The 24,657-nt window shown below is 45.5% G+C and overlaps 1 protein-coding gene across 3 annotated transcripts in view; it reads left to right on the top strand.

The window, feature by feature from the left end:
* The window catches only part of CLVS1 (clavesin 1), a 118,061-nt gene that overhangs the window by 86,451 nt on the left and 6,953 nt on the right, over positions 1-24,657 (top strand). For all 3 annotated transcript variants that reach the window (XM_009937715.2, XM_075416091.1, XM_075416092.1), the window contains 2 exons: positions 13,100-13,210; positions 14,326-14,561. In XM_009937715.2, the coding sequence (XP_009936017.1) occupies positions 13,100-13,210; positions 14,326-14,561 (347 nt within the window). The remainder of the gene's footprint in view (positions 1-13,099; positions 13,211-14,325; positions 14,562-24,657) is intronic.

The raw sequence follows: 24,657 nt of genomic DNA, 5'->3' as shown, positions 1-24,657 counted from the left end.
CAGACTCCTCTTGTTCAGGGACTGTAGTGGGAGCAGGTGATAATATAGAAGAAGTCAAAGGACTGAAAAAGTGTCCTGGAATTAACCCCACAGTCTAATATCCATGCTTGGCTGACGATAATGAAAAGGCTGGGAAGCTGCACTGATTAGTGCCCCGCTTTCCTTGCATCTGCACAGATGGTAGATATAATTTTCCTACCACTATCTTTTAAAGCTGTTTTGAAGTCAGAGTTAAGGTTGTCACAAAGCAAGGTAGTGAGGAACTAGAAGTGTGAACTGAAGGGAAATTGTGTTGTGGAAACGAGAGAGATGTTGCAGAGAGTATAAAAATGTATTTTGTGTAGCAAAGAGTTCAAGTTTATGTAGCAAGAGTACAAAGTTTATGCAGCATTTAACATTGCCAGACTGATAAAAGCCCTGGATTCTGAGTGATTATATGATGAGCAGCACTGGCTGTCACCTAGCATCGCTTTAGGTGGTGAACACAACACAAGAAGAACATTAAAATGGCAAAGTCATACACATAAAAAAGGAGAATTCCCACTATCAAAGTACAGCTTCATGGGGGCCCTGACTTCACCTGTGTTTTACAATACCTCTCGGAGCAATCACTGCAGGGAGAGCTCTGCCTCCCACCCGTGGGTCAGGGCTGCAGCAGCTCTGTTGGGAAAACGTAGCTAATGAACTCTAAGGGTTTTGACTGATCATAGCTTTTAAGGCAAGAGGGTATCACTGTGACTAGTCCGGCTAATGAAACATCTCAGCCTCCAGATTTCCTTGATTAACTACTGGCGTATACACGCATGGAGCTACAAATTCTCACTCTGGCAGTAAACCCACATACACGAGGAAAACCTTCTGTGAAAAGTTGGGTCCATGCCCCAAAGGCTATGGGCTTTAAGTGTCTACCGTCCAGTAGTCACAGAAATATTTTTGAAGTGCAGAAAACAATATCTACCCCCCCTAGCCCACGGAGAACCACTCCAATCACTTCCTCACTCCTACCTCCCAAGCCCTCAAAACTGTCCCCATAAAAAGTGTGTCTAACTCCCTGTTGAAACATTTGAGCCCAAAATGTAAAACTCTGGCAAAATTCTGACAAAATGCAAAGGGAGCACCAGACAATCATAGCTATTAGTGGTGTTATTAGCAATGACTACTTTTACAATCATGGGGGGAAATATATCAGTGTGTTCTCTGTACTGCACAGTAGAAGGCTTTTCACTGCAAAATAGCCTTCATAACTCGTTTCTTGAAAGCAGGATGTAGAAAATGTCATGAAACTTAAAATGTTGTCTGCCACCGTAAAAACAGCTTCCTAAAAATGTGTTCCACAATGTATCTTTACACATATCTTTACATCTTTTCACAGGTATCTTTACTATTACTCTCTTTTTTTGGTTCTCAAAACTTATATCAAGGGCATTCAATTATGGTTAGGTTTCTCATTACCAAGGAACTCCCTCATTATTAAAAAAAATAAAAATAGAGAAAGAGATCACAGAAGGGAAGACACAAAGAGATTTTATTGCAGAGCTGACACACTGATTTGCCCCTGTCAGTTCAGCCCTGCGACAATGTGGGACTTCATGATACACAAAAGCATGAAACACTTTTCCCTTCAGCAGGGAGGGGTAAGAAAGCTAAGAAATCTCGCCAACATACTAGAACAAGGACAAAGACTGAATCATGCAAATAACAAAAGAGATATATTTATTTCCCTAGGCTTTTATTGTTTTAAAGAATAAGAGTTTGTACATGAAGCAAAGGTCCTGCTGCTGTCAGGTGTTCATCTAATGCAGCCTGAGTTGCCTCTTATCAAATGCCCCCAGAGCTGGGTTTCCACCATTGCACAGGCATGTAGCATTTTGAATCCCTTTAAAACAAAGTAGGTCACAGGGTTTTCTCACCCACCCTTACACACACACTTGCACACATACACGCACACACTCCTGCTGAAAGAGAAAAAAAGAATTGAAAAAAAATATCTTCACTATGAGGACACTCACCAGGGTACATTCATCGAGGATGACAAAGACCATAGGAATTGTTTAAAAAAGTGTTTGTGCCAGAGCTAAGTGAAAGGACACCTTCAATTTTAAAATAAGGTTCCAATCTCAAACAAATTAGGGTAAAAAATGTAATTCTTAGTGAAATAAGATGGTAATCTAACTTCTGTTTAGCAGATAGTCTTAAGAAAATGGCTGCTAGAAGCCTATGATACCTTCAAGGAGCTGTATGGAGAAGTCAACACAATGGCTTTTCTTAGCTTGCTAGATGCAGAGAAATTTACTGGAAAAGGAATAATCTCTGCCAGATAGTTTGTTTCAGTCAGCCAACAAATCCCAATAGAAAAATTGCTGGATCATTCTTTTTCTGACCCGTGCTGGGTTATAATCTCATCACTATAATAGTTTATAATCTCCTTTACATGCCGCTCTGTATATGAATGCACATGCAAAAGCTTCAAGATGATTCCAGGCTTTGTTCAAGCCAAGCTACAGCAGACTTCCATTCAGCTGAGCACTATAAATAACAAAATCTCCTTTCCTCCATCATCAACTTTCAATCACAACACGAGTGTAATACCACTGTATGATTTCTATATAACACCTTGACACTTTCATAGGCAAGATAGAAAGCTTTTCTGCAAAGTCAGTAGGTCTCCTGAGAAGAAAGGCAAGTGCCACAAGACCTTTTTTAATTGCTTTTCTTTGGCTGACTTTAACTAATGCTGTGGGCATTTGCCCCCACCGTGACAGTTTGGCCTTCATTGCCCCTTCGCTCTGACACAGGACTATTTTGGCAGGGAGCAGATACATAGATACAGCAAGTGGTGATGTGAAGAAAAAATAGAATAAAAATGCTTTACATACATGATGTAGATTCTCAGCATAACCATATGTATGTAAAGAGGGAGTCTTTATACAGCTTTTTGTGTTTAAAATCCCAGTATCTAACAAGAAATAAGGTGCTTTACTTAGTCTTTTTCAGGACTGGCTTTTCGCATGCATTTGACTCTCTCCTTTCAACAATCTTTTAAATTCTAGTTGATTTACTTTAGTGTCATCTTCTTCTCTGCCCTAACTCCTTCACTCCCTGTGCTTCCAACTGCAGTGTCCCACAGATGTATTGCCCTTCAGGATGGGTGCCAGGCCTGTCTATGGAAAAAAAACCCAACTAGGGAGAGAGAGGTTTAAATCAAAGAATCATAGAATCATTAAGGTTGGAAAAGACATCTAAGATCATCAAGTCCAACCATCCACCCAACACCACCATGCCTACTAAACCATATCCTGAAGTGCCACATCTACACATTTTTTTAACACCTCCAGGGATGGGGACTTCACCACCTCTCTGGGCAGCCTGTTCCAATGTCTGACCACTCTTTCAGTAAAGGAATTTTTCCTAATATCCAATCTAAACCTCCCCTGAGGCCATTGCCTCTCATCCTATCACTAGTTACCTGGGAGAAGAGACCAACAACCCCCTCACTACAACATCCTTTCAGGTAGTAATAGAGAGCAGTACGGTCCTCCCTCAGCCTCCTCTTCTCCAGACTAAACAAACCTGATTGCCTCACCTGCTCCTTGTAGGACTCGTTCTTTAGACCCTTCACCAGCCTCGCTGCCCTTCTCTGGACACGCTCCAGCACCTAAATGTCCTTCTTGTAGTGAGGGGCCCAAAACTGAACACAGTACTTGAGGTGTGGCCTCACCAGTGCCGAGTACAGGGGCACGATCACCTCCCTGCTCCTGCTGGCCACACTATTCCTGATACAAGCCAGGATGTTGTTGGCCTTCTTGGCCGCCTGGGCACTCTGCTGGCTCATGTTCAGCCACCTGTCAACCAACACCCCAAGGTCCTTTTCTGCTGGGCAGTTTTCCAGCCACTCTTCCCCAAGCCAGTAGCATTGCATGGGGTTGTTGTGACCCAAGTGCAGCACCCGGCACTTGGCCTTGTTGAACCTCATACAGCTGGCCTCAGCCCATCGATCTAGCCTGTCCAGGTTCCTCTGCAGAGCCTTCCTACCCTTGAGCAGATCGACACTCCCGCCCAGCTTGGTGTCATCTGCAAACTTACTGAGGGAGCACTCAATCCCCTCATCCAGATCATTGATAAAGATATTAAACAAGACCGGACCCAAAACTGATCCCTGGGGAACACCACTCGTAACCAGCCACCAGCTGGATTTAACTCCATTCACCACCACTCTCTGGACTCGGCCACGTAGCTAGTTCTTTATCCAGCAAAGAGTTCACCCATCCAAACCATGGGCAGCTGGTTTCTCGAGGAGGATGCTGTGAGGAACGGTGTCAAAGGCCGTATGACAGTCCAGGTAGACAACATCCACAGCCTTTCCCTCATCCACTAGGCGGGTCATCTGGTCATAGCAGGAGATCAGGTTGGTCAAGCAGGACTTGCCTTTCATGAGCCCATGCTGGCTGGGCCTGATCCCCTGGTTGTCCTTCACACACCCAGTGAGTGCACTCAGGATGAATCGCTCCATAATCTTGCCTGGCGCCGAGGTCAAGCTGACAGGCCTGTAGTTCCCAGGATCCTCCTTCTGTCCCTTCTTGTAGATGGGTGTTACACTGGCGATCCTCCAGTCATCTGGGACCTCCCCTGTTAGCCAGGACTGCTGATAGATGATGGAGAGTGGCTTGGCCAGCTCCTCTGCCAGTTCCCTCAGCACTCTTGGGTGGATCCCATCCGGCCCCATAGACTTGTAAGCGTCCAGGTGGCATAGCAGGTCGTCAACTGCTTCCTCCTGGATTATGGGAGGTTTGTTCTGCTCTCCTTTCCTATCTTCCAGCACTGAGGGCTGACTACCCTGGGAATAACCAGTCTGACCATTAAAGACTGAGGTGAAGAGGGCATTAATTACCTCAGCCTTTTCCTCATCCTTGTTGGCAATAATCCCCCTCTCATCCAATAAGGGGTGGAGACTCTCCTTGGCCCTCTTTTTGTTGTTTCTGCATGTAAAAACATTTTTTGTTGTTGCTTACAACAGTGGCCAGCCTGGGTTCTAGCTGGGCTTTTGCCTTTCTAATTTCCTCTCTGCATGACCTAATGAGACCCCTGTACTCCTCTTGAGTCACCTGCCCTTTCTTCCATAGGTGGTAGACCCTCCTTTTTTTCCCCGAGTCCCAGCAAGAGCTCCCTGTTTGGCCAGGGCGGTCATCTTCCTCACTGGTTGGTCTTCTGGTGCATGGGGACAGCCTGCTCCTGTGCTTTTAACACTTCCTCCTTGAAGAATGTCCAACCTTCCTGAACCCCTTTGCCCTTCAGCACTCTCTCCCAGGGGACCCTCTCAACCAGCATCCTGAGCAGGCCAAAGTCTGCCCTCCGAAAGTCCATGGAGGTGGTTTTGCTGAAACCCCTCTTAACTTCACCACAAACTGAGAACTCTATCATTTCATGGTCACTAAGCCCAAGACAGCCTGTGACCACCACATCTCCCACCAGTCCTTCTCTGTTAGTAAACAGCAGGTCTAGTGAGGCACCTCCCCTGGTAGGCTCACTTACCAGCTGCGTCAGGAAGTTATCTTCCACACACTCCAGGAACCTCCTAGACTGTTTCCTCTCTGCTGTGTTGTATTTCCATCAGATGTCCAGTAAAGTCCCCCACAAATCAGATCAGCCAAGGAAAATTATGGATTTCGGCTACAGTGGTTAATAGTGTTAATTAATTTTGTTCAGAGCTTAACTTTTAAAAATTACTTGCAAAAAAAAAAAAGGTTAAGTTATTCTTTTTCAAAAAGTGTATATTAAAACCAGAAAATTTTGGGGGTCAAGTTTCCCATGTCAGACTTTTCAACCCCTGCGCTGCTGGGTGGATTCTTTTCCAGGTGCAAGAAAAGGGTGGTCTTTCCTTAAAGATGTGTTAATGTCGACTTATACATTCCTTGCTGGAGTGTTCATTCTGCATGTGGCCATTTTGCTTCAGAAGGTCCTGCATTAAAATCTGGCTATGAAAGATCCATTTCTTTATCAGACACCCAAACCTGAGAGCAACTCACACGGGCAGAACCCACCAGCGGCTCAGAGATGAACAGAACTGCTTTAACTCCTGGTCTCAGGCAAAGGGTTGGAGGGATGTCACTGACATTTGCATGAAGGCTTTCTTCTGATGACGATTTCAAGCGAGCAGCCAAAGCTCCTTGGTCATGGCCAGCCAAGGGCTTGGTATCCCCGGGAGAGCAAAGCATCGCAGCCAACCTGCGGTCACACACTGCAGCCAGCAGCAGCTGTGTTCTACCAGCAAGCCTCCAGGCCAGGCTTCCACTGTGCCCAGCACATTTTGCAGTTTCTAATTAAGCCCTAAACTGCTTTCAGCTCTGATGATCTTCCTGCTGCTTATCCCTTCCCCCACAACTAATTTCAGACTTTCATGTTCAGTGAGATACAGGAATAGAAGAGACTCGGCTTGCAGTCACCCTCAATTAAGAAAACTGGGTATGAAAGTGTTTCTGAGCTACAGTTTACGCCAAAAATCAGGACACTGGAGACAATGTAGCCTTGTTTGCTAGAGATGGCTGCAAAGATCGTAGCCAGTTCCTAAACTAACTCTGAAAAATGGCCTCTGGCAAATTCATGTCCCTTTCCATGTGCCACCTGTTCCTGGGATCCAATCTACCCCTCCTCAGCTTAGCATGTGACCTTCACTCTTCCTGCTCCACCAGGAGCAACTGATCTGGCCTGCCCCAATCTGACCTAATATAGAGCAAACCGTGGCACTCCAGTCACACAGAGGCGTGGGCTACTTCCCAACCAGTGTGACAGTGCATTATCTCTTTAGAGATTTTTTTTTCTAATCATCTTTTTAATTCCTCTCATCTCTGTGTACCTCCTCAACCAAGCCCCTGAATGAACCTGCTGTTTCTCTTATGATATAATTTATTAACTTTTTTTCTTCTGGAGGAAGCCTCAGTCTGTACCTTAAGAGTGCAAAACACTTTGAAATCAACAGGAGCACATGCCAAGCAAAAAAGCAGCACCAGGGTACGGTGTCTATCCAAGAGTCACTGCTTCAGGGAAATTTTCTGTTCTTAAATTATTCTGAGCTGGTTCAGCAAAAGGTTTCTTGTAAAAAGGTTGTGAAAAAATCCACCTACAGCCCCAAGGTTACAAGTTATTTTGTTAGACCAGATGATATAACAGCATGATTCTATCAGGACAAATCAAAGTTTACTGAGCAAATCTGTGTTCTATAACCTGATTTATTGGTGCCATCTGCCAACACCCATGAGCAGATGCTCTGTAGGACCTCACTAATGTGCAGTAATGACTGGGAGAAACCCACTGAAAATGTCTGAATTTTAAAAGCTATCGAGTGTAGCAGGAGAGATAACAAACATAATGAAAAATGTCTAGGAGAATGCATACCAATGTTCATTTTTCAGTTCCATCTCAGTACCGACAGCAGTACTTCAGAGCATACTCATCTACATATGTGGGTATGTGGTATAAAAATAAACCAAGCACTCATATTTTCCTGTGATTTTCCCCCAGTCCTTTGCTACTGTATGCTTCAAAGAGAAAAGAGTGGTTTGGTACGAGCAGTTACAGTCACAGCTTACCCAAAATCAACGAGTTCTTCCCCGTTGCAAGAATTCTTTTTACCATCATATACGAGCAGGACAACGCTGCCATATTGCTAGCGCTAATGTCTTTTTTTCAAATGGATTTTCCCTACTCTGCAGTTATTTCCAAGCCCTGTGTACTCTGAGGGCATGCCAAAGTAGAAGCAAACACGCTTGCAATTATTGCCACCGGCAACATTAATTTTACATTCCCATCTTTTCAAAAACACAGGGGAGCAAAAAGAGACAATGGAAAGATGAGCAACTTGTCCAGAAGGAGGTATGAAACGTGCCCAGGCACCGAGCAGGCACGGCAGCAGGTAAATGGGAGCAGCCTTGACTTCCACAGCCCCAGGGACTGCTTGGAGAAGAGCAGGACCAGCCCGGTCCCAGGGCCCCTGTAGCCCCCAGCCCTGCCGCTGCCTCCCATCGCCTCCTGCCTGTGGGATTTCCCAAACTAAGAGTTCATCTCCTAGGAGCTGCATTAAAATGAGAAGCTGAAGCTATAGAGAAGAGGGGGACACTTCACCTTCTCTCCTAGCTGTTAGACAGCCAATTCCATCCGGACCAAGGGTGTCACATGGTGTTCATTCAAACGTGCTCAGCAATGTGTTTTTGATCGACAAAACCTATCCAATATCTGACAAAGTCATAAAATGAGGGGACAAAAACTTTCAACCGCTGCCACTCCTTCAGAGGCTGAATTTGGATCCAGAGCTGGAGAGCTACAAGCCTGCTTCCCTTATCATGTCAATTCATTAAAATCACACACTCACGGCAATTCTCTGTGGAGAAACTATCACCGAACTATTAATAAAATCTTCCTGAACTATTAATATGGTCTGTGGGAGCTTTAATCCACCGTGGGACTGATTATGTAAGCGCACAGGCATGAAGATGCTGTTTTTATCCTCAGTTTAAATGACCTTTGGGTTTAAACAGTTTTGTTTATGATTGAAATCTGCCTGAATCTATGGGAAATTATTTTCTTTCAAAGGGGATTTTATTTTGATTTGCAGTAAACTGGCAAGTATGATCTAGATTAAAGTGCATTTGGATGGCCAGATATGTGTTTGCTTTTCCAATTGCAAAGGGTGGAAGCTATGAAAGCATTTTAAAAATGTTTGTGTCACTAAATTCTAATGTTCCATAGCCTAGAAATATGCTATAATCTGGTTTTTGAGCTCAGGTCATTGGTCTATGAAGTCAATTCATGCAGTTCAAGTAGATTGGCCTGAGCATCATGTTGGATTTATTCCTAATTTTGTGTTCCAAAGATTGTTTTGCTTTTCTGCCACGCTTTGGTGTGAGGAGATGCTGGAAGATCATTTTGATTTTTAGCTTTCAGGCAGTTCAGAACAACACCTCAGAAAAGGTTTCTGATGCGTTGTCATGCCAAAATAAATAGATGTCATGAAGGCAAGTACAGGCATAAATAGTGAAAAATTGTATCTCATTCATCTCTTAGCTATCGCTCCCGAGCTATTTAGTGGAACATTATGTACCAAGAGTTTGCAGTCCCAGACTCATTCCAGTTCAGCAATTTCCCTGCACAGGAGGTCTGAGCAGAGAAGGCAAACAATGATCTCCATAACATTTTCCTTTGATCTGCAAGCTTGGAGATACTTCTCCAATGTGCAACAAAAGACATATTGAGGTCTGTATGGATTTCGGGGTGCCTGTGACAGCTCCACTGTGGTACTCAAGTGTTCATTTCTTTCTCTTCTTTGGGGACGATGTAGAGGGGAATAATGGAAAACAGTAAAGAAACATATATAAATAAAGTTACAAAAAAGACAGATCAGGCAAAAGAAAAGTCTCATCTATGGCACTGGTTTCATTCAATCGACACGAACAATTAAACCCTGTGTTTGGACTGTTTTCTCTCTCTAGATTCTATTTATCTACACGACTTCGGAAAGGTGCCACTGCAGCATGGTTAGGTGTATTGCTTGTTTTAGTCCACTTCAGGTCCCAATGAAGAAGACCTGGTCTGACTCTGGAGTGAGCTAGCTGCCCAAGCAGGTATCTGGAGTCCTTTCGCTGTTTCTTCCCTGCTATTGCTGAGTAGCAAGTTAACTAGATTAGCACTGGGTTGGATGTATTTATTCATGCTGCAATTTCATCTCTGAGTAACGTGCTAATATGTCCAACCTGGTTTTCAGAAAAAATGACAGTAGTGCCCACAAATAATTAGACCAATTCCTGCGTGCTATATTTTCTTTATGCCATTGGAATAAGATGTAAATATATCCCCAGAACGGGATATTTTTAACAAGAAATCAGGTTAAGAAAAGGCTCCATGATCCCAGGGTCCTTTTCACATAGGCTCCAAAAAATGTTCCTCATTATAAAATACACCTTCCCAAGGAATCACAAGACATGAGAAATCAAAAGAGTATTCCTAAAAGCAAAAGCTCTCCAGCAGAAAATCAATTTCAGCTACTTTCACCTTGCCCCAGGGAAAGCAGCAGAGACACTAAGTGGGGTGTGGGAAAGGTCTCATACATCTTCCTGGAACTGCGCAAGGCAGACCTCCAGATGGGAGCTTTTCTTTCCAAGACAGCTCTGCTCTAATTAGGGACTTCTGTAAAATTGGTATGTTGCGGTTCCAAACAGTGTCTGGATGATTCCCATATCAAATTTCTTTGGTTTAAAAAAAAAAAAAATTATGTCTTTGTCCTTGTTCTAATTGACAGCCTTACAAATGCAGGTGGACTGAGGGATGAAGGTCAAATTGAGCTTATTGTGCTTAATAGGGTAAGGAAAAAAACCAGCAAAAAGTAACTCACAAAAAAATGTGCTTTGGTTGTTGTTTCCTCCCTGCCATCAGGTTGCCTTTTCAAGGGTCTTTGTGCATTTTCAGGTGTACCTTCAGAATGAAAAGAAAGAAATTGCCTTTAAATAAAACCCTTATAAGAAGGGTTTTCTTGTAACACTTAATCTACTGATGTACCAGACAGTATCTAGTTTACGGATTGAACACTCTATGTTGGGTGGACATAAAATTAATTTTGTATGTAGGAAAGTACATCCTTCTCCTTAGTCACCCTTTTGCAGAGGCAATCTGCCAGTTTAAGCCTCTGGTTCCTACAATCCTCAGCATTCAGACCTTTCTGGATAATGTGGTATCAAGGCTGGTAGACATCATCTAAAACAACCACTTTCCTCCTTGGAAATGAAGTCTGACTGACATTTCTCGCTGAAGACTGTGATTAGTATCATCTGTACATTCCAGTGAGAATGCAAAACAATTCTTCTTTTTTGGGTCAATGTAAATCTGTGTCTTCCCATCTCTCTTTTCTTTACTGTCCTTTGCTTCAGACTCAGACTTTATCTTCTACACTGACCTATGCTGCTATGGTACAACCGGGGGTAGCAGTGGCATCTCAGCCCCAAAGAGCAAAGGAGTCCAGAACTTCTCCTTTAGAGATACAGCTTGTGGGATGGCAGCTGTCTTGACAAATACAGAATTTAAAAAAAAGAAAAGATGGCAAATATGGAAAAGTCCAATATTTCCTCTGTTTTTTTGTTTGTTTTTTTTAGAGTATTCTGTGGAAAGTTTCAAATCTTCAAATTTTCATTCCTGTGTGGGAGGATAGCAAATGAATATGTGAATTTTGCATGAGATGGGCATTTTTGGCTCTGGTCTGCTTTAAAACCCAATTTTAAGTTATCACAGGGTAGAAAATAACTTTGGGCTTCAGTTCACACCTCTGCTGGTCAATATTTTTTCTAGGTGGGCTCAGATTCTCTGCAGTTGTTTCTCAGCACAGCCCAGTTGAAGTCACTGCAATCTGCAGCACTGCAGTCGTTTATATCAGTCAGAGCTGCATCCCTAAACTCTACGGAATATTCTAGCAGCAACAGAAACACAGTCATCTTTATCTTGCCTGAACACCTCAGAGGAGCACATGCCATCCTTAAAAAGTTTAGTTCCTAGATTTCTGGGATTTAAAATGGGATCACCTGTTATGTTACACTACTTGGCCTCCTGTGTGCTGGCCTGGCTACCCACTAGTCTTGCACAGAGCACCCGATAATGAAATTTGCAAAGATTTCAGGCCAACCGATGTGTCCAAGTTGTACACAGCTTACACTACTGTACAGCAAAAGAAAAAGGTATCAATTAATGCCTGTGGCTGCTCACTAACATTACCTGAGTAGGGTTTAAGAGACTGCTGGGGCGATTCGTGACCAGTGCTAGAGAGAGTAGAGAGCCCTGCCAATCTGCCCTGGGTAGTAGGAGGTGGTGGGACACCTACATATTGCTAAATCTGGGAAAAATTTGACCTAGAAGCAGCACAGAAGCTACACCAAACAGGTGTATAAGGAGATTTTCCATATCATCTCCCAAATCCACCCCGTATCCTCACCAGCTGTTCTCAATCTCTGATGCTGTGGAGGAAGGTGAGAGAAAGCCCTAGGATAGCCCACGCTAATTGTGGGGGGAACGAACCTGTCTGAGTCCCGGAGCCAAAGCCCTGAAGGAGGAGACCTGATTATGCTCTGCCTTTACAGGCTGAGCCGCAGGGGTTAGCAGTGCTGGCAGGATGAGGACCGCTTCGTCAGGATCTCCCTTCACGGGGGAGGGAGAGGCTCCTCTCCTCTCGCTGGAAGCGTATTTGCACACAGGAGCAGAGGTCATCCCGTGATTTATGCAAGCGAAAAAATCCTGGGCTCTTCCCTGACTGACTGACTCATTTGTTAGATGAGAGTGTAGGTACAAAACGCCCGTCACAATATTCAATAACCTTTAAAGGCATGCCAGCAACCTCCTCTTTTATTAAACGTGCCACGGTGGCTGAGCGGAGTGGGACGCGATCGCAAACACCTCCCCGGCGGGACGCTACCTGCATGCTAATGCCGAGGGTGTTTGTGCACAGCCTGGCAGCCAGCACTGTGCTCCGGCAGTTTCCATGGTGCTGTCATGGTGCGCTCTCCCTACACCTTCACTTTTCAGCGTTTCCCACCCATCCTCCTCCCCATAATATGCTGCTCGCTCACCCTGAAAGGTCAGCCATTGTAATGATGATTTTAACAGGGGGGAGGCTGGGAGGCCAAAGGGTGAAAAGGTGAGCTCTGTGCAGCAATGTGCGTGGGAACCGGGGGCTTCCCTTGTGCCGCACAATGAGAAATTCGAAATCTTCCCCTCGAGGGAGCGGTGCTCATCAACCCCCTCTCACTCCCCATCCCGGCCCAGTCAGATGCCCTGACGGAGTTAAAAAATGTTCAGGCAAAGTGGCTGGAGAGCCTACTCTAAATCATCGGCAATTGATGCGTTAGTGTGTGTAGGGCGAGCAGGGGCTGTGCCTGCTAGCAGAGGAAACTGATGCAAACATTTCCAGGCATCTTTCCTTCTTTTTCCATCTCCCTCCTGCCCCCCTCCCAGAAAGCCCAGTGCTCGTTTGCAGATGGGAAGAGGCAGACTTCGTCCTCTGACTTTCATGCTATTGACCGCCGAGCTAAAGCACTCCATCTATTAACTGCCTTCCTTTTCTTTCTTTCTGTAGGACAGCTTTCCTGCCCGTTTTGGAGGAGTCCATTTTGTCAACCAGCCTTGGTACATCCATGCCCTGTACACGCTAATCAAACCGTTCCTCAAAGACAAGACAAGGAAAAGGGTAATTAGCCGGGGCCAGGGGGGATAGGAATCTGCAGAGCCGGAGCTGAGTAGCTGCCTGCTTTCTTCCTCGTTTTTCCTCTCTGCATTTTTCATATGGCCTCAGAGAATTGTTGCTGTTATTAAAACTTAGAGTTTGCAATGGTCTGGATTGAATCAATAACTCAGTCAGGGACCAGAACTGTTATCACTAACGAAGCATAGATACATTTTAACGGGACATGCTCAGGGATAGAGAGAATTCACAACATGAGGCATTATCAGGCCTGGCTGAAGTCACCTGCAGTGAGGGAAACTTCAGCTCATCTCTTTTTGTAGGAGTAAAATTTCCTATTTCATTCCTTCAGCAAGTGGACTGTTTTCACATGGCGGTGACCCACTTGTTTCCACAAAAAATGCCCATGCCTGAAGGCTGTTTGCTCACACTGCAGAAAAGGAAGGTCTTCTCCACTGAAACCTATATGAACTGTGCTCCTGCAGTCAGCTTAGCCGTTTGTCCTCTGCAGTCTATCAAATGACCACTGAATCACCTCAGGAGGTCCCAGAGCCCACCCTGAGGTGTGCCTGACCGTGCAGGACATGGGTAGCAAAGAGGGATTGGAGAGACAAATGTCTCTGAAGCAGTGCAAAGCGGCTATGCAGCCTGGTGCACCCCTGGGAAACATCAGTCCCTGGTTGCAGGGCTGGGTTGCCCTCTCAGACACTGAGGATCTACTCTTCACATCTTCTTTCAGTAGAGCTCCACTATCTCCCTTTTCTTCTGACCGCTCTTCGTACAGGCCTCTATCCTCTTACAGTAGAAATAATCTGTCATTATCCCCAACTTCCACTTTCCCTGATCTGGTACTTAAGAAAGTGAAAGTGCCATATGCCAAAAGCAAGCAAACTGGTGCTTTCAGCAGTGTTTACAGTGTCAGCCTAATCCTTCAGCTGCACGCCCCAGAGCTAATCCCCCTGCTCCCACCTGCCCAAATCTGTCCTGAGTGCTTCAGAAATTCCCACCTGAAATTGCAGCGTCAACTAATGATGCTCCACACCTCATTAGTGTTGTTATTACTGTACTTAATGAAGTAAGGAATCATTGATGACTTTGAACTCTCTTTTTATTTATCAAAGATCTTTCTTCATGGTAACAACCTGAACAGCCTTCACCAGCTAATACACCCTGAATGCCTGCCCTCTGAATTTGGGGGGACTCTTCCTCCGTACGACATGGGGACGTGGGCTCGAACGTTACTTGGTCCTGACTACAGTGACGAAAACGAGTACACCCACACCTCCTACAACGCCATGCACGTGAAGCACGCGTCCTCCAACCTGGAGCGGGAGGCCTCGCCCAAACCCATGAAAAGGTTAGTACTGCCTTTGAAATAGTCTCTTATTTGTCTTTCCAAACCGGTTTGGCATAAACCTAGCAGGAAGGGCTCATCTGGCTTGGAGAGAGGCCGTAATTTGGAAAACAGAGATGACAAGGAGTGCTTCACCCTGGACTGCATCCGCGGTGTGGCAGGGGGAAGGAAACCTCTCTGTGGAACCGTAATTGCTTGTCTGATTACTATGAAGGAAAACAAGGGGATATTAATGACCCACTGCACAGAGCATTACAGAAAGCATCTCAGAGTGAGGCGCTCTTCAGTACGTCGTGGAGTGCCCAGCAGCACTACTTCGGTGCTGGTCCCTGTTACTTACTGCTGCTGACCCCAGTTATTAACAATAAGGGTTTTACCTCCTCAGAAATGCAGCTTTTGTACGATGAACACCACTGCCCTCTAAAGGGAAATGCGTTAGTCTCCTCCCACTGCTTCTGCTCCTGCTTTCTCTGTCCAGCCCTGCTAAGGTGGCAGAGCCGCTCTTTTAAGACCTCTGATTTTAGATCTAGTGGCTGTGCATTCAGCTCTGAATTCGTTAAATTACACTTCTTGAGAGTATCACCCTCAGTGGTTGGCGGGATGGGTGCGGAGGGTTGGATACCTGGCACAGGTTTGTGGGTGGTTCAGCAGATCCAACACCAGCTGTAGAGAGCGATGGCAGGGTGGGCTCCCTGGCAGGAGTGTGACATCTGCACATGGCTCACCCTCGGCGCTGCACTCCGTGAAGCTGCTTTCCATGCCGGTCGCAGCGATGCTTCCACTCGCTGCTGCCACTTGGCGAGTGAGGTTCTCGCAGACACGGTGTCACTCTGTGTGACAGAGAGCGGCCGTCATTTTGTCACAGCAAAATCAAAGCTGACAACACAGACAAGCCATAACGTCATGCAGTTAATTTTCAAAGTCTTTCATCTTCAGAGGGAAAAGAAATGCACTGTTGATTCACAGCTCCCTACCCAGGTCAGAGGGGTGCCACGCTGCTGCAGCTGCAGTGTGAAGCCTCGTGCTGGAAACACTCACACGTACAACTGATGTGAAGTGCTGTGAGCCCCACAACTCTCAGGGCCACGAGACCGAAGGGCTACGACCCTTTGCAGTGTTGCAGCCAAGGCATCAAGAGAGGTGGCCTTCTGCATAGTCAGCAGTTCTCACTACTGACGGCCAGCCAAGACTGGGAGCCAGGATGAGTTTACAGAGCCTGTCCCAGAGAGCTGATTTAATAATTTTTTTAAGAAAATATTAGCGGTGAAACACACTGAATGATTTTAGAAAGATGCTAACTAAATATTCCATTATTATTAAAACATGTATATTGGGAGTGCACAATTTGTATAGATTTGTAGTAAGACACCTGCAGTTTTCAAAGGTCTGAAGAGTTAAGAGCTGTTCACAGGTAAATCTTTGCTGAGGATCAAATCCTCTGCTGCAAAGGAGGAAGGGTCTTATAGTGCCCTCAGGGGAGAACCTCAGCTTGAAAATGAGTTCAGTGCCAGAAAACCCTGCCTCAAGGCAAAGCCTTCTTTTGTAATCTGTTCACTAATACAAAAGTACATTAATACAAATACGGCGAGTGGATGAATCTAATTTGTCATGTTGCCTCTGGGCAGACTAGATCTAACTTTTAGCCTAATTTTGTTACTTGGCGGTTAAGTGAACCATCTGATCTTGTACCCTGTGGTCATTACTAGCTGTTAGAGGTGAAAAGTTCACTGCTTCAATAGATCTTCCCCTATGAGTATTTGCTTTGATTCTTCTTCCCCTGAAATTACGTTTTGGCCTAACTTGAGGTAAAAGCCTACGCTTAGGAAGCATAATTGTGTGCTTTATTAGATTTATTAGATCAGATTTATATCTAAAGCCTATTGAAAGACCTACATACTTCTATCAGCATTACCTGTCTTTATATAACCCCCCTCCTTGCCTCTTTTGGTTCATACATCCCTACAACCATCTCATCAACACAACCACAGAGTTTCAGGCCATGGCAGAGATTCGTGGATACTCCAGGGAGGTTTATATTAGGCATAGGTGATCTCCTAGCATTAGTCTTCATCTTAAATATAATTCCCCCACAATTGTCATATTAATTTTTCCCTTATTAAAGCAATTTTGTACTTCTGTTAAAAATCTCTCTCCTCCTCCTCCACGCACAGTGTAAAAATCTTTAAACTCCTGAGTAAACATAGTAATTTTGTAAACTTCTCTATGCTGAAATGTTTGGTTTAACTAAACTGTGGCTGACCCTTTCTTCAGCACATTCATTCCTCTGAAAGGGGTAAGCATATGAAGACTGAGCCTTCTTGGGTTTCTGTAATTTAAGGATGAAAAGCCTTGTTGAATAATTATGGGTCTTCGCCTTTCTGACTGCCCAGATATGCCTGCAGGTTCACCTGCCCTGTAATCAGCTGCAGGGGAGGGCAGTGCTTACGAGAGGTGGATTTACCCCAGAGGCTGGGGGATGGTGGTTCTTCACCCCCCCCCACCCTGGAGCACCGTTCTGCTGCAGGACAGGGCGTAGGGTTGGGGGTTGCCCCTCTGGGCTCTGCGGGCACCATGCAAGCAGGTCCTCACTAGAGCAACCACTGGGCCAGGGCTGCGTGAAAGCTTTCTTAATCTTGGAGCTTGGTACTGCTGGAATAGCTTGGAGTCTCGCACTGGGACCGCAGAGAAATGTCCCTGTGAAATACTGTAGTGCAAATGACAGCAACTCTGAGTCAGAAAATTGCTGACCTGGCAAAGCTGGCAAGAGAGGCCTCTCTCAGAGACTGCTGCCCTACACCTAGAGAGAAGCTCACCCTGGGCACAACCTACTCAAAATACAGTGTCTAACAATTACAGAATTTTAGTAGCAGAGATGCTGAGAAATCAATGCAGGAATTACAGATTTGAAAGAAAAATGCCAGGAAATGGAATCAGTGAATAACTGAACAAAACACCTCTGCAGGCACTTAATCTATGTTAGAAAATGAATCCAGAGAGGGAGAAAGGGAACAATATGAAGTTGTGCCTGAGACCAAACTGAAGTCAACACCTGAAAATTAAAATAAGCCTCAAAATGCACACCAGGGGAAAATGCAGCACCAAGCAGCAGTGGGAGGGAGTGAAGCTGGAGCAGGTACATGCCCCTATGTTGGCTTCAGGACTGACAGCAGTGCTTTGGCTCCTGTCACCAGAGCAGATGAGTATAAGTTGAAACAAGTTCACCTGAGAGTTGTGAGGATGGTGAGGAGACCGGAGAGTGTATTTTTACAGCAAGAAGCTATAGAAGAGAGCGGTTCATTTATCCTCGCAGAGCAAAGGTTGAAATGGATGTGACTGTTCTCTACAAATACAGAAGGGAATAAAAACAGGGGAGAAAGAAAAGCTATTCAAGGAAAAGGACCACTTGGGCATGAGATCAAATGCATGTAAGCTGGTCAAAGTATATTTTGGCTGCAAATTAGGATAGGAGGTTTGCTAGCTGTCAGAGGAGTGAGTTACTGAAACAGCTTGTCAATACGACAACCGAACTGACACACAAGTGAAAGTCTGACGTGAGGTGGCTTCCAGCAGTCACAGGAGACTAGACGGGCCCCTCAAAGTCTCATTAGGTACCAGTTTCTGCTTCCCTTAGCAGCAAGGGGACAGGAACTTTTTCTCCCCAATCACATGCAGGGGTGGTTTTTCACTGGGACTAGAAATCACACAATATTTGCTCTTGAAAAAAACTCTTTGTTTACTTCAGAGAATGGAGGCATTGTATATGGGGAAAAGATTGAAAATCCTTTTAGAAAAAAACTGCCACTGACTCTAGTTAGCAACGTGATCTTGAAAATCTTGATGTTTGACAAGTTTCTATAATATGGAAAATCTTTAATCAAAACCATCGCAATTGTCATTCTTCCACCAGTGGCCACACGAAGCCCCACTGGGGCAAAATCAAAACAGTGGAAATTGCACTCCCATCTGCAGTATTATCTCACACCCTGGGAAATATCCCAGAGCCCAAGTACTGTATGAACAGATGGGAAACAAAGCAAAACAGCTGATGACTCCACATAATGAGTTTTAATGGCTGGGGGTGGGGGGGAGGGAAGACAACAATAACAAAAATCCATTCAGAATATATCTGTTTATTAAGATTCAGCTCAGTGAAGTTTGAAATGGGCAAGGTAATAAACACGCAAACCAGCATGAATGCAGTAATAGCAAAGTCCATTCAATGCAAGAGCTTGGTCGCATCCGTTTGACAATCCTGAGAGTAGCAATGGCAAAGCAAGCTTCCCCTGTCTTGGGCTGTCTCCTCTGAACCGTCTGCATCCGCACAGGGAGCCTGTCACCTAGGAGCTATGGCATTTGAGAGCTATGTAAGTGGTGTGAAAATTTGGAGCGCAGGGAAGAAAATCACCTCCATTTCAGCTGTGGCCAAACCTTCTGCGAGCCCTGATGGTCAGAAAGGGGCCTTGGGTTGCTTTGATCAACAGGGAGCTAATACAAAAGCGAAGCATTTGCCCTAGGCACTAGTGCTGGCTTTTGCTGATGAGCTGTTGTTTTTGGGAACAGCTGGAGGTTTTATCTGGGTGTGCAGTGTAATGAATAGTTATGGCGGATGGTGAAGTCTAGCAGTTAAAGAGTCAGAGACTGCTCTCGACATATCACCGTGCCAATAGGGCGTAGTCTTCTTGCCAGCCACAGTGGGATGAGCATGCCTGTAGCTATTTGGGTACCTAACAACAGTGAGTGAGCATCCCCACTTTGAGAGATAGATCCAGTGGCTGGGGAAGGTGTGAAGGAGCTCAGCTCTTTGAAGAGTTTCTTTTTTCCCCAGTGTCACACTACTCATACACTTGGGTCCAGCAGCAGTAAGTAACCTGCAGTAGCACGTTGCCTCCCTGCGACTTGCTTTTCTTTACAAGATCTGCCATTCTGCAGCTGCATCTGGATCACTTCTTGATGTCTGAACTTGATCTTCAGCTGAAGTGACAAAAACTGTTCGCTGCCTTTGCTTGTTCACCGTGCAGTCACCAAGCACAGCCTGGGAGCTGACTGCTCCTTCTCTTCCCTCCCAGGCATCAAAAGAGCACTCGCTTTTAACCTGCTGTCAGTGCAAACAGGTCTGAAAACCTAGTGCAATTTAAAATTGCCCCGCAGAGAAAGGAAATTTTACCTAACGAACAGCTACATATATATTCTAGCCAAACAACCTGTGCTGTTTAATCAAATTTATTTCATCAAAGTTTAATTAAGAATAACTTTAATCAAATTTGGTGTTAAAATTATTCTTAGGATAACATGGGTTGCAAGAACATTACTGTCACCAAGTCAAGCTCAGTAGACACTCAGGAAATTCAGAGCTAGGGTAAAACTTTCAAAGCAAAGCCAAGCATGCTAACTGTGAAAATGTACAATTCATGCATCAAGACACCATTAACTTATCCTGCTGTGAACTAGAAACTTGAGCACCTAAAGATGCGATCACCTGCCTAGTGGTCTTCAAGAGCCTCCATGTTAGGCATTTTGAAAATGCAGTGAAAAAACCTGTTGGAATGCGTTGCCCCACATTGTTGAGTCAGAGCATGTGGCTTTTTACGTCCTCCAACAGAGTGAAAGGATTTTAAAGTACAGATTTGGGTTTGCCATTGTTGCCTCCTGATGTGTGTGTTTTCAAGAGGACTGATCTTCAAATGAACTTGTTGCTGAAACTAAATATTGGTTCCCAGAAATGGGATCCTGCTCACAGAAAGAAGGGTATGACCACTGGTAAATACTAAAGCCGACTGGAACAGTTTTAGATCCAAAAGGGGCCATTTGTGGGGGTGACGTATGTAAGGTTTTTATTTATTCAGACTGGTTCTTCCATATGCCCAGCTGGGTTGTGCAAGGCAGACCTTTCTAGTTGTTATGCTTGATGTGACCTTAATGTTCCTTCGCCATATGTTTCTGCTTTTATGGGTAATGTTTTATGCCGGTTCACAGTCAGCGCCAATTTACTGCAGAAGTAGTAAAATGCCAGCAAATAAAAATCACTATGAAAATGTGTGAAAACTTCTCACTGTCCATGGATGGCACCTGGATTGCCCTACTTGTACCTGAGGTGCTTTTCCACATGTGCTGGGGAAAGAGGGAAAGACTCCATGTAAACTTTCAGTTAAAGTAACTCTATAATATGCGAGACCTATGGTGCAAGGTTTATATTCACTATTTTATTATGAATTATTTCAAAAAACGGAAAACTTCTGAATGCTTCTGTGGAAATATTTCCCTTATATGCAGACTATGAGACATGTCTTGATAGTAAAGCAGGTGTCCCAGGGACATGCATATCATGTAACCTATGCATTATCTAGCAATGTAGATTATTAGCTGCTGAACAGTTTTACAGCTTTTGACCGGAATTTTGCTAATATTTCAGAGAGAAATGGAACTGAGCCAGTGAATGTGGCACATTAGCAGGTCCCAGGCAGGCTGCCAGGGAGACAGTGCAGAGTATCCTTAGGAGCCAGGAGCGAGAGAAGCCAAGGAGGAGATCAGAGTTGCAAAGCCATGGCTGAACCAAGGATGGGAGGGACTGGTAGCTTGGTGCTGGGGGTCCCCTGGGACAAGGCAGGAAATCAGTTGCCTGGTTCTCATCTGTTTACAGCACTCAATTACCAGTGACCAGTGCATAGGTGCAGAAACACAGGCTGGAGGTGGGAATGCCAGCACGGGTGCTGTTCAGGCTGGCTAAAATTTTGCATTGTAAATTATGTCTTCAGCTGGCTATAAATTTGCCAAAAGTTTAGTAGTTTAGATTAGAGACATGACACTTCATAAAACAAATGGTTTTACACTGCTTATGTCTTTTGTTGCCATGTGAAAAAGCCACCTACATCTGGCTGAGTTACAAGCCTTTGAAAAGGGAGTTCACACATGCTCTGTTGAAACATATTTAATTTTAGCATTTAATGACCCTGAGGATTGCCTCATGCTTTAGCTTGGCCTCCCAGAATAAATAAACTTGTTCAGCTCGGGCTGATGGTTCAACGCCCACAATGTGCATCTCCTGTCTAGGCCATGGGGAGCAGAGGGTTTTTGTAATTACAACTTTTACTTGTGATCACAACAACTTTCCCTGCACTAGGCCAGGTTGAAGCAAGACGTGGAGCCAGGATTACACAGACCAACACCCCGTGCTCTTGGGGCTGCCTCCTGCCCACTGTTGGCAGGAGAACTGGAGAGATGAGGATTCAGTGGTGAACCCAGCTGGGATACTGCGAACTGGGTCAGTGGGATGGGAGCCCCAAGGCAGACTGAAAGATGAGGCAGGCATAAAGGACTGGATACAGATGGGCTGGGAAACACACTTGGTGGGCAAGCAAATGGGGATGTTTAGGAGGAGGGCTGATCGAGCCCAGGAATGATCCTTGGGATAAGCCTGTTGGGTGCAGCCCTGGAGAAGCGGATCCTGCTCTGCCTCTCTCCGCGAGCCTCTGCGTTGGTCTGCCAAGTCACTTAAACCAAACTTCACACAGATGGTGAGACTGCACATTGCTTATTTTCAGCCTGCCAAGTTACACGCTCTGGAGTCTAATTTCCAGAAATAATCAGCACTCACCTGCAACAAAAATCAATGGAACAAGCGCTTTGAACACACAAGCTGCCATGTAATGTGGAGTGCTCTGCAAAATCAGACCCTCAGCACTGGGAAATGGGCACCCCACATTAGCAGAATACTGGGACCCTAATCTCAATGCGCTTCAGCTCTCCACATGCAAAACGGAAATTAAAAAACCCCTCACAGTTGTGCTATGGCAGTAAATGAATTAGTATTTAAGAGGTGCACAAGCACGGCGCTGCTAAATGCCACGGAAAAGCTCAGGAGGGAATTAACAAGGGCTATCTTCAGAGCAGGCTTGGAATATGCAGCAAATGTGTCATAGAGCCACACGCAGAACCTCTAGAAGAAAGCAAAATAAATAGCTGCTTACTAGCTCAGCACTGTCTACCCTGCGCACTGAGGGAAGGAAGAGCCCTCCGAGAAAGAACAGTGCGTGCTGCCGGGGCTGGGGCGCAAGGCGGGGGTCACTACACCCGCAGACACCCGGCCCAGTGACTGCTGCTTCCACAACCCACATTTTGGCTTTTCCCGCTGCGGTGGTGTTTGACTTTCCAGCCTCAATAGTACATCTGCAGGATTGCTTTCATGCTGCAGTGCTGTTCTTGCTAAGGACAGGAAGCTTCTGATGTAGGATGGGGGAGTAGGAAGACTGACACCCTTTGCTCTCGGGGGTCCATCTTCCCTGCTACTGCCACACAGAATGGAAGAGACTACGATTTGGTGACAAACTTGTTTTGGGATACTGAGAACTGGCGTCGCTGGGATAGGACCAAAAAAGGCAGGCTGAAGGACGAGCCAGGTGTAAATGACCAGAGCGTCTGAGCAAAGGCACTGGAAGCTGCGGGGCTAGAGGGAGTGCTTGGTGGGCAAGCTGGGGAAGAGCTGGAAAAGCATGGATGGTGATGACAAGAGAGAGAGTGTGTGTGTGTGTGTGTGTGTGCAATATTCATAAAGCAGGAGAAATAGATTTTCTTCTTTACTTGGCCATTACTTGGCCTATCTTTTGTTTGGATATCATATCCTGCACACTTTTTAGCAGCTCTTGCTGAATCTGCTGTAAATTGGTGTTGACTGCTGCCGTAGTGTTGTCTTTATTTGGCCTCATGACTAGGCTTACCTTTTGATGAGTGATGTATTGCACCCCAGGGGATTAAGGATCTTCCAGGACTCCTGTCTGAAGCAGATGCTCCTATTCCTTCTGTTGGAAAAAAAGTGTGTAGAGAGGTCAGTCTATAGTAGAGGAAGGAAATGGAGAGGACAAGCTCCCACCCATGCCTTTCTCCCAAGTAACTAGCAATAGGATGAGAGGCAACGGCCTGAAGTTGCATCAAGGGATGTTTAGATTGGATATTGGAAAAAATTTCTTTACTGAGAGAGTGGTCAGGCATTGGAACAGGCTGCCCAGGGAGGTCGTTGAGTCACCATCCCTGGAAGTGTTCAAAAAAACATGTAGATGTGGCACTTCAGGACATGGTTTAGCAGGCATGGTGGTGTTGGGTTGGCAGTTGGACTTGATGATCTTAGAGGTCTTTTCCAACCTATGATTCTACAATTCTATGACTCCCCTGCCCTGGACTTGGGATGTGACCAAGGTAAGATCTTGACACAGCAAGTTGGAAGCACTTAGGAGGAGGAGATATCAGGCACATCCACACTGATAAATTAAAAAAGACCAAGGAGTGCACCCTAATTCCAAGGCTTGTGGCACAGAACAACTCCTGTCTGTATTGCTCAGGGATAGTCCCTGCTAGGGGAGTCTGGCTGTATTTGCCCTGCGTAGTGCCTGAATCTTGCTCTCCTATGGGTCTCAATGGCCTTAAGGCATAAGACTGTGTGTGCCACGTCAAATACTTCAGCATTTCTCTATGGTTTCACAGTTCAGAGTGTCCGCAGTAAGCTGAGAGCTGTCATAGACCACCAGAGAACTGTTTTTACAGCAAGTGCCAAAGGACATGCACTTCATCCCCTGGGGTGTGGGCGAAGGGACATGTTAGGACACGGTGGACAGCCGGCCAGGCCATGGTTAGAGCCAAATGCAGCCCAGTGTTATGCCTGTTGCTCTTAGGTGCAGACCCTGCTGTAAGCTGTGTTCAGGGTTTGTGGTGGGGAGAAGCAGCTGGGGCCAGCAGGCGGGAAAGAAGGGGCATGGACAGAGCTGGTGGGCACAGCGAGGATGAGGGGTCTTGTGGTGGGGTTCACTCTGTGACAGTCGCCTCTTTAGCAATGTAGAAGCACTCAGAGAGACTTCTTCACACACACTATAAGCACAGATCTGGGCCATGGTCACCCCTGGCTTTGATGTTCCAAGGCACTACTCAGAGATCTCTCCCTAGGACGTGTTAACCATCAGGGAGAAAGATGGTCACTGCTGCCACAGTGGCCACAAAGCCAGCTTCCATTTGGGAAGTGCAGCAGCTTGTCACCGTTGTCCTGTGGGCTAAGCACTGAGCTGGCAGTAAGGTTAAGCCAGAGTTTTTGTGCTGCTTTTCTCCCGGACTCGCCACG

This window comes from Opisthocomus hoazin, chromosome 3, assembly GCF_030867145.1.
Source record: "Opisthocomus hoazin isolate bOpiHoa1 chromosome 3, bOpiHoa1.hap1, whole genome shotgun sequence".
NCBI lineage: Eukaryota > Metazoa > Chordata > Aves > Opisthocomiformes > Opisthocomidae > Opisthocomus > Opisthocomus hoazin.
Note: the sequence above shows the minus strand (reverse complement) of the source record. Positions and strands in the feature narration are given on the sequence as shown.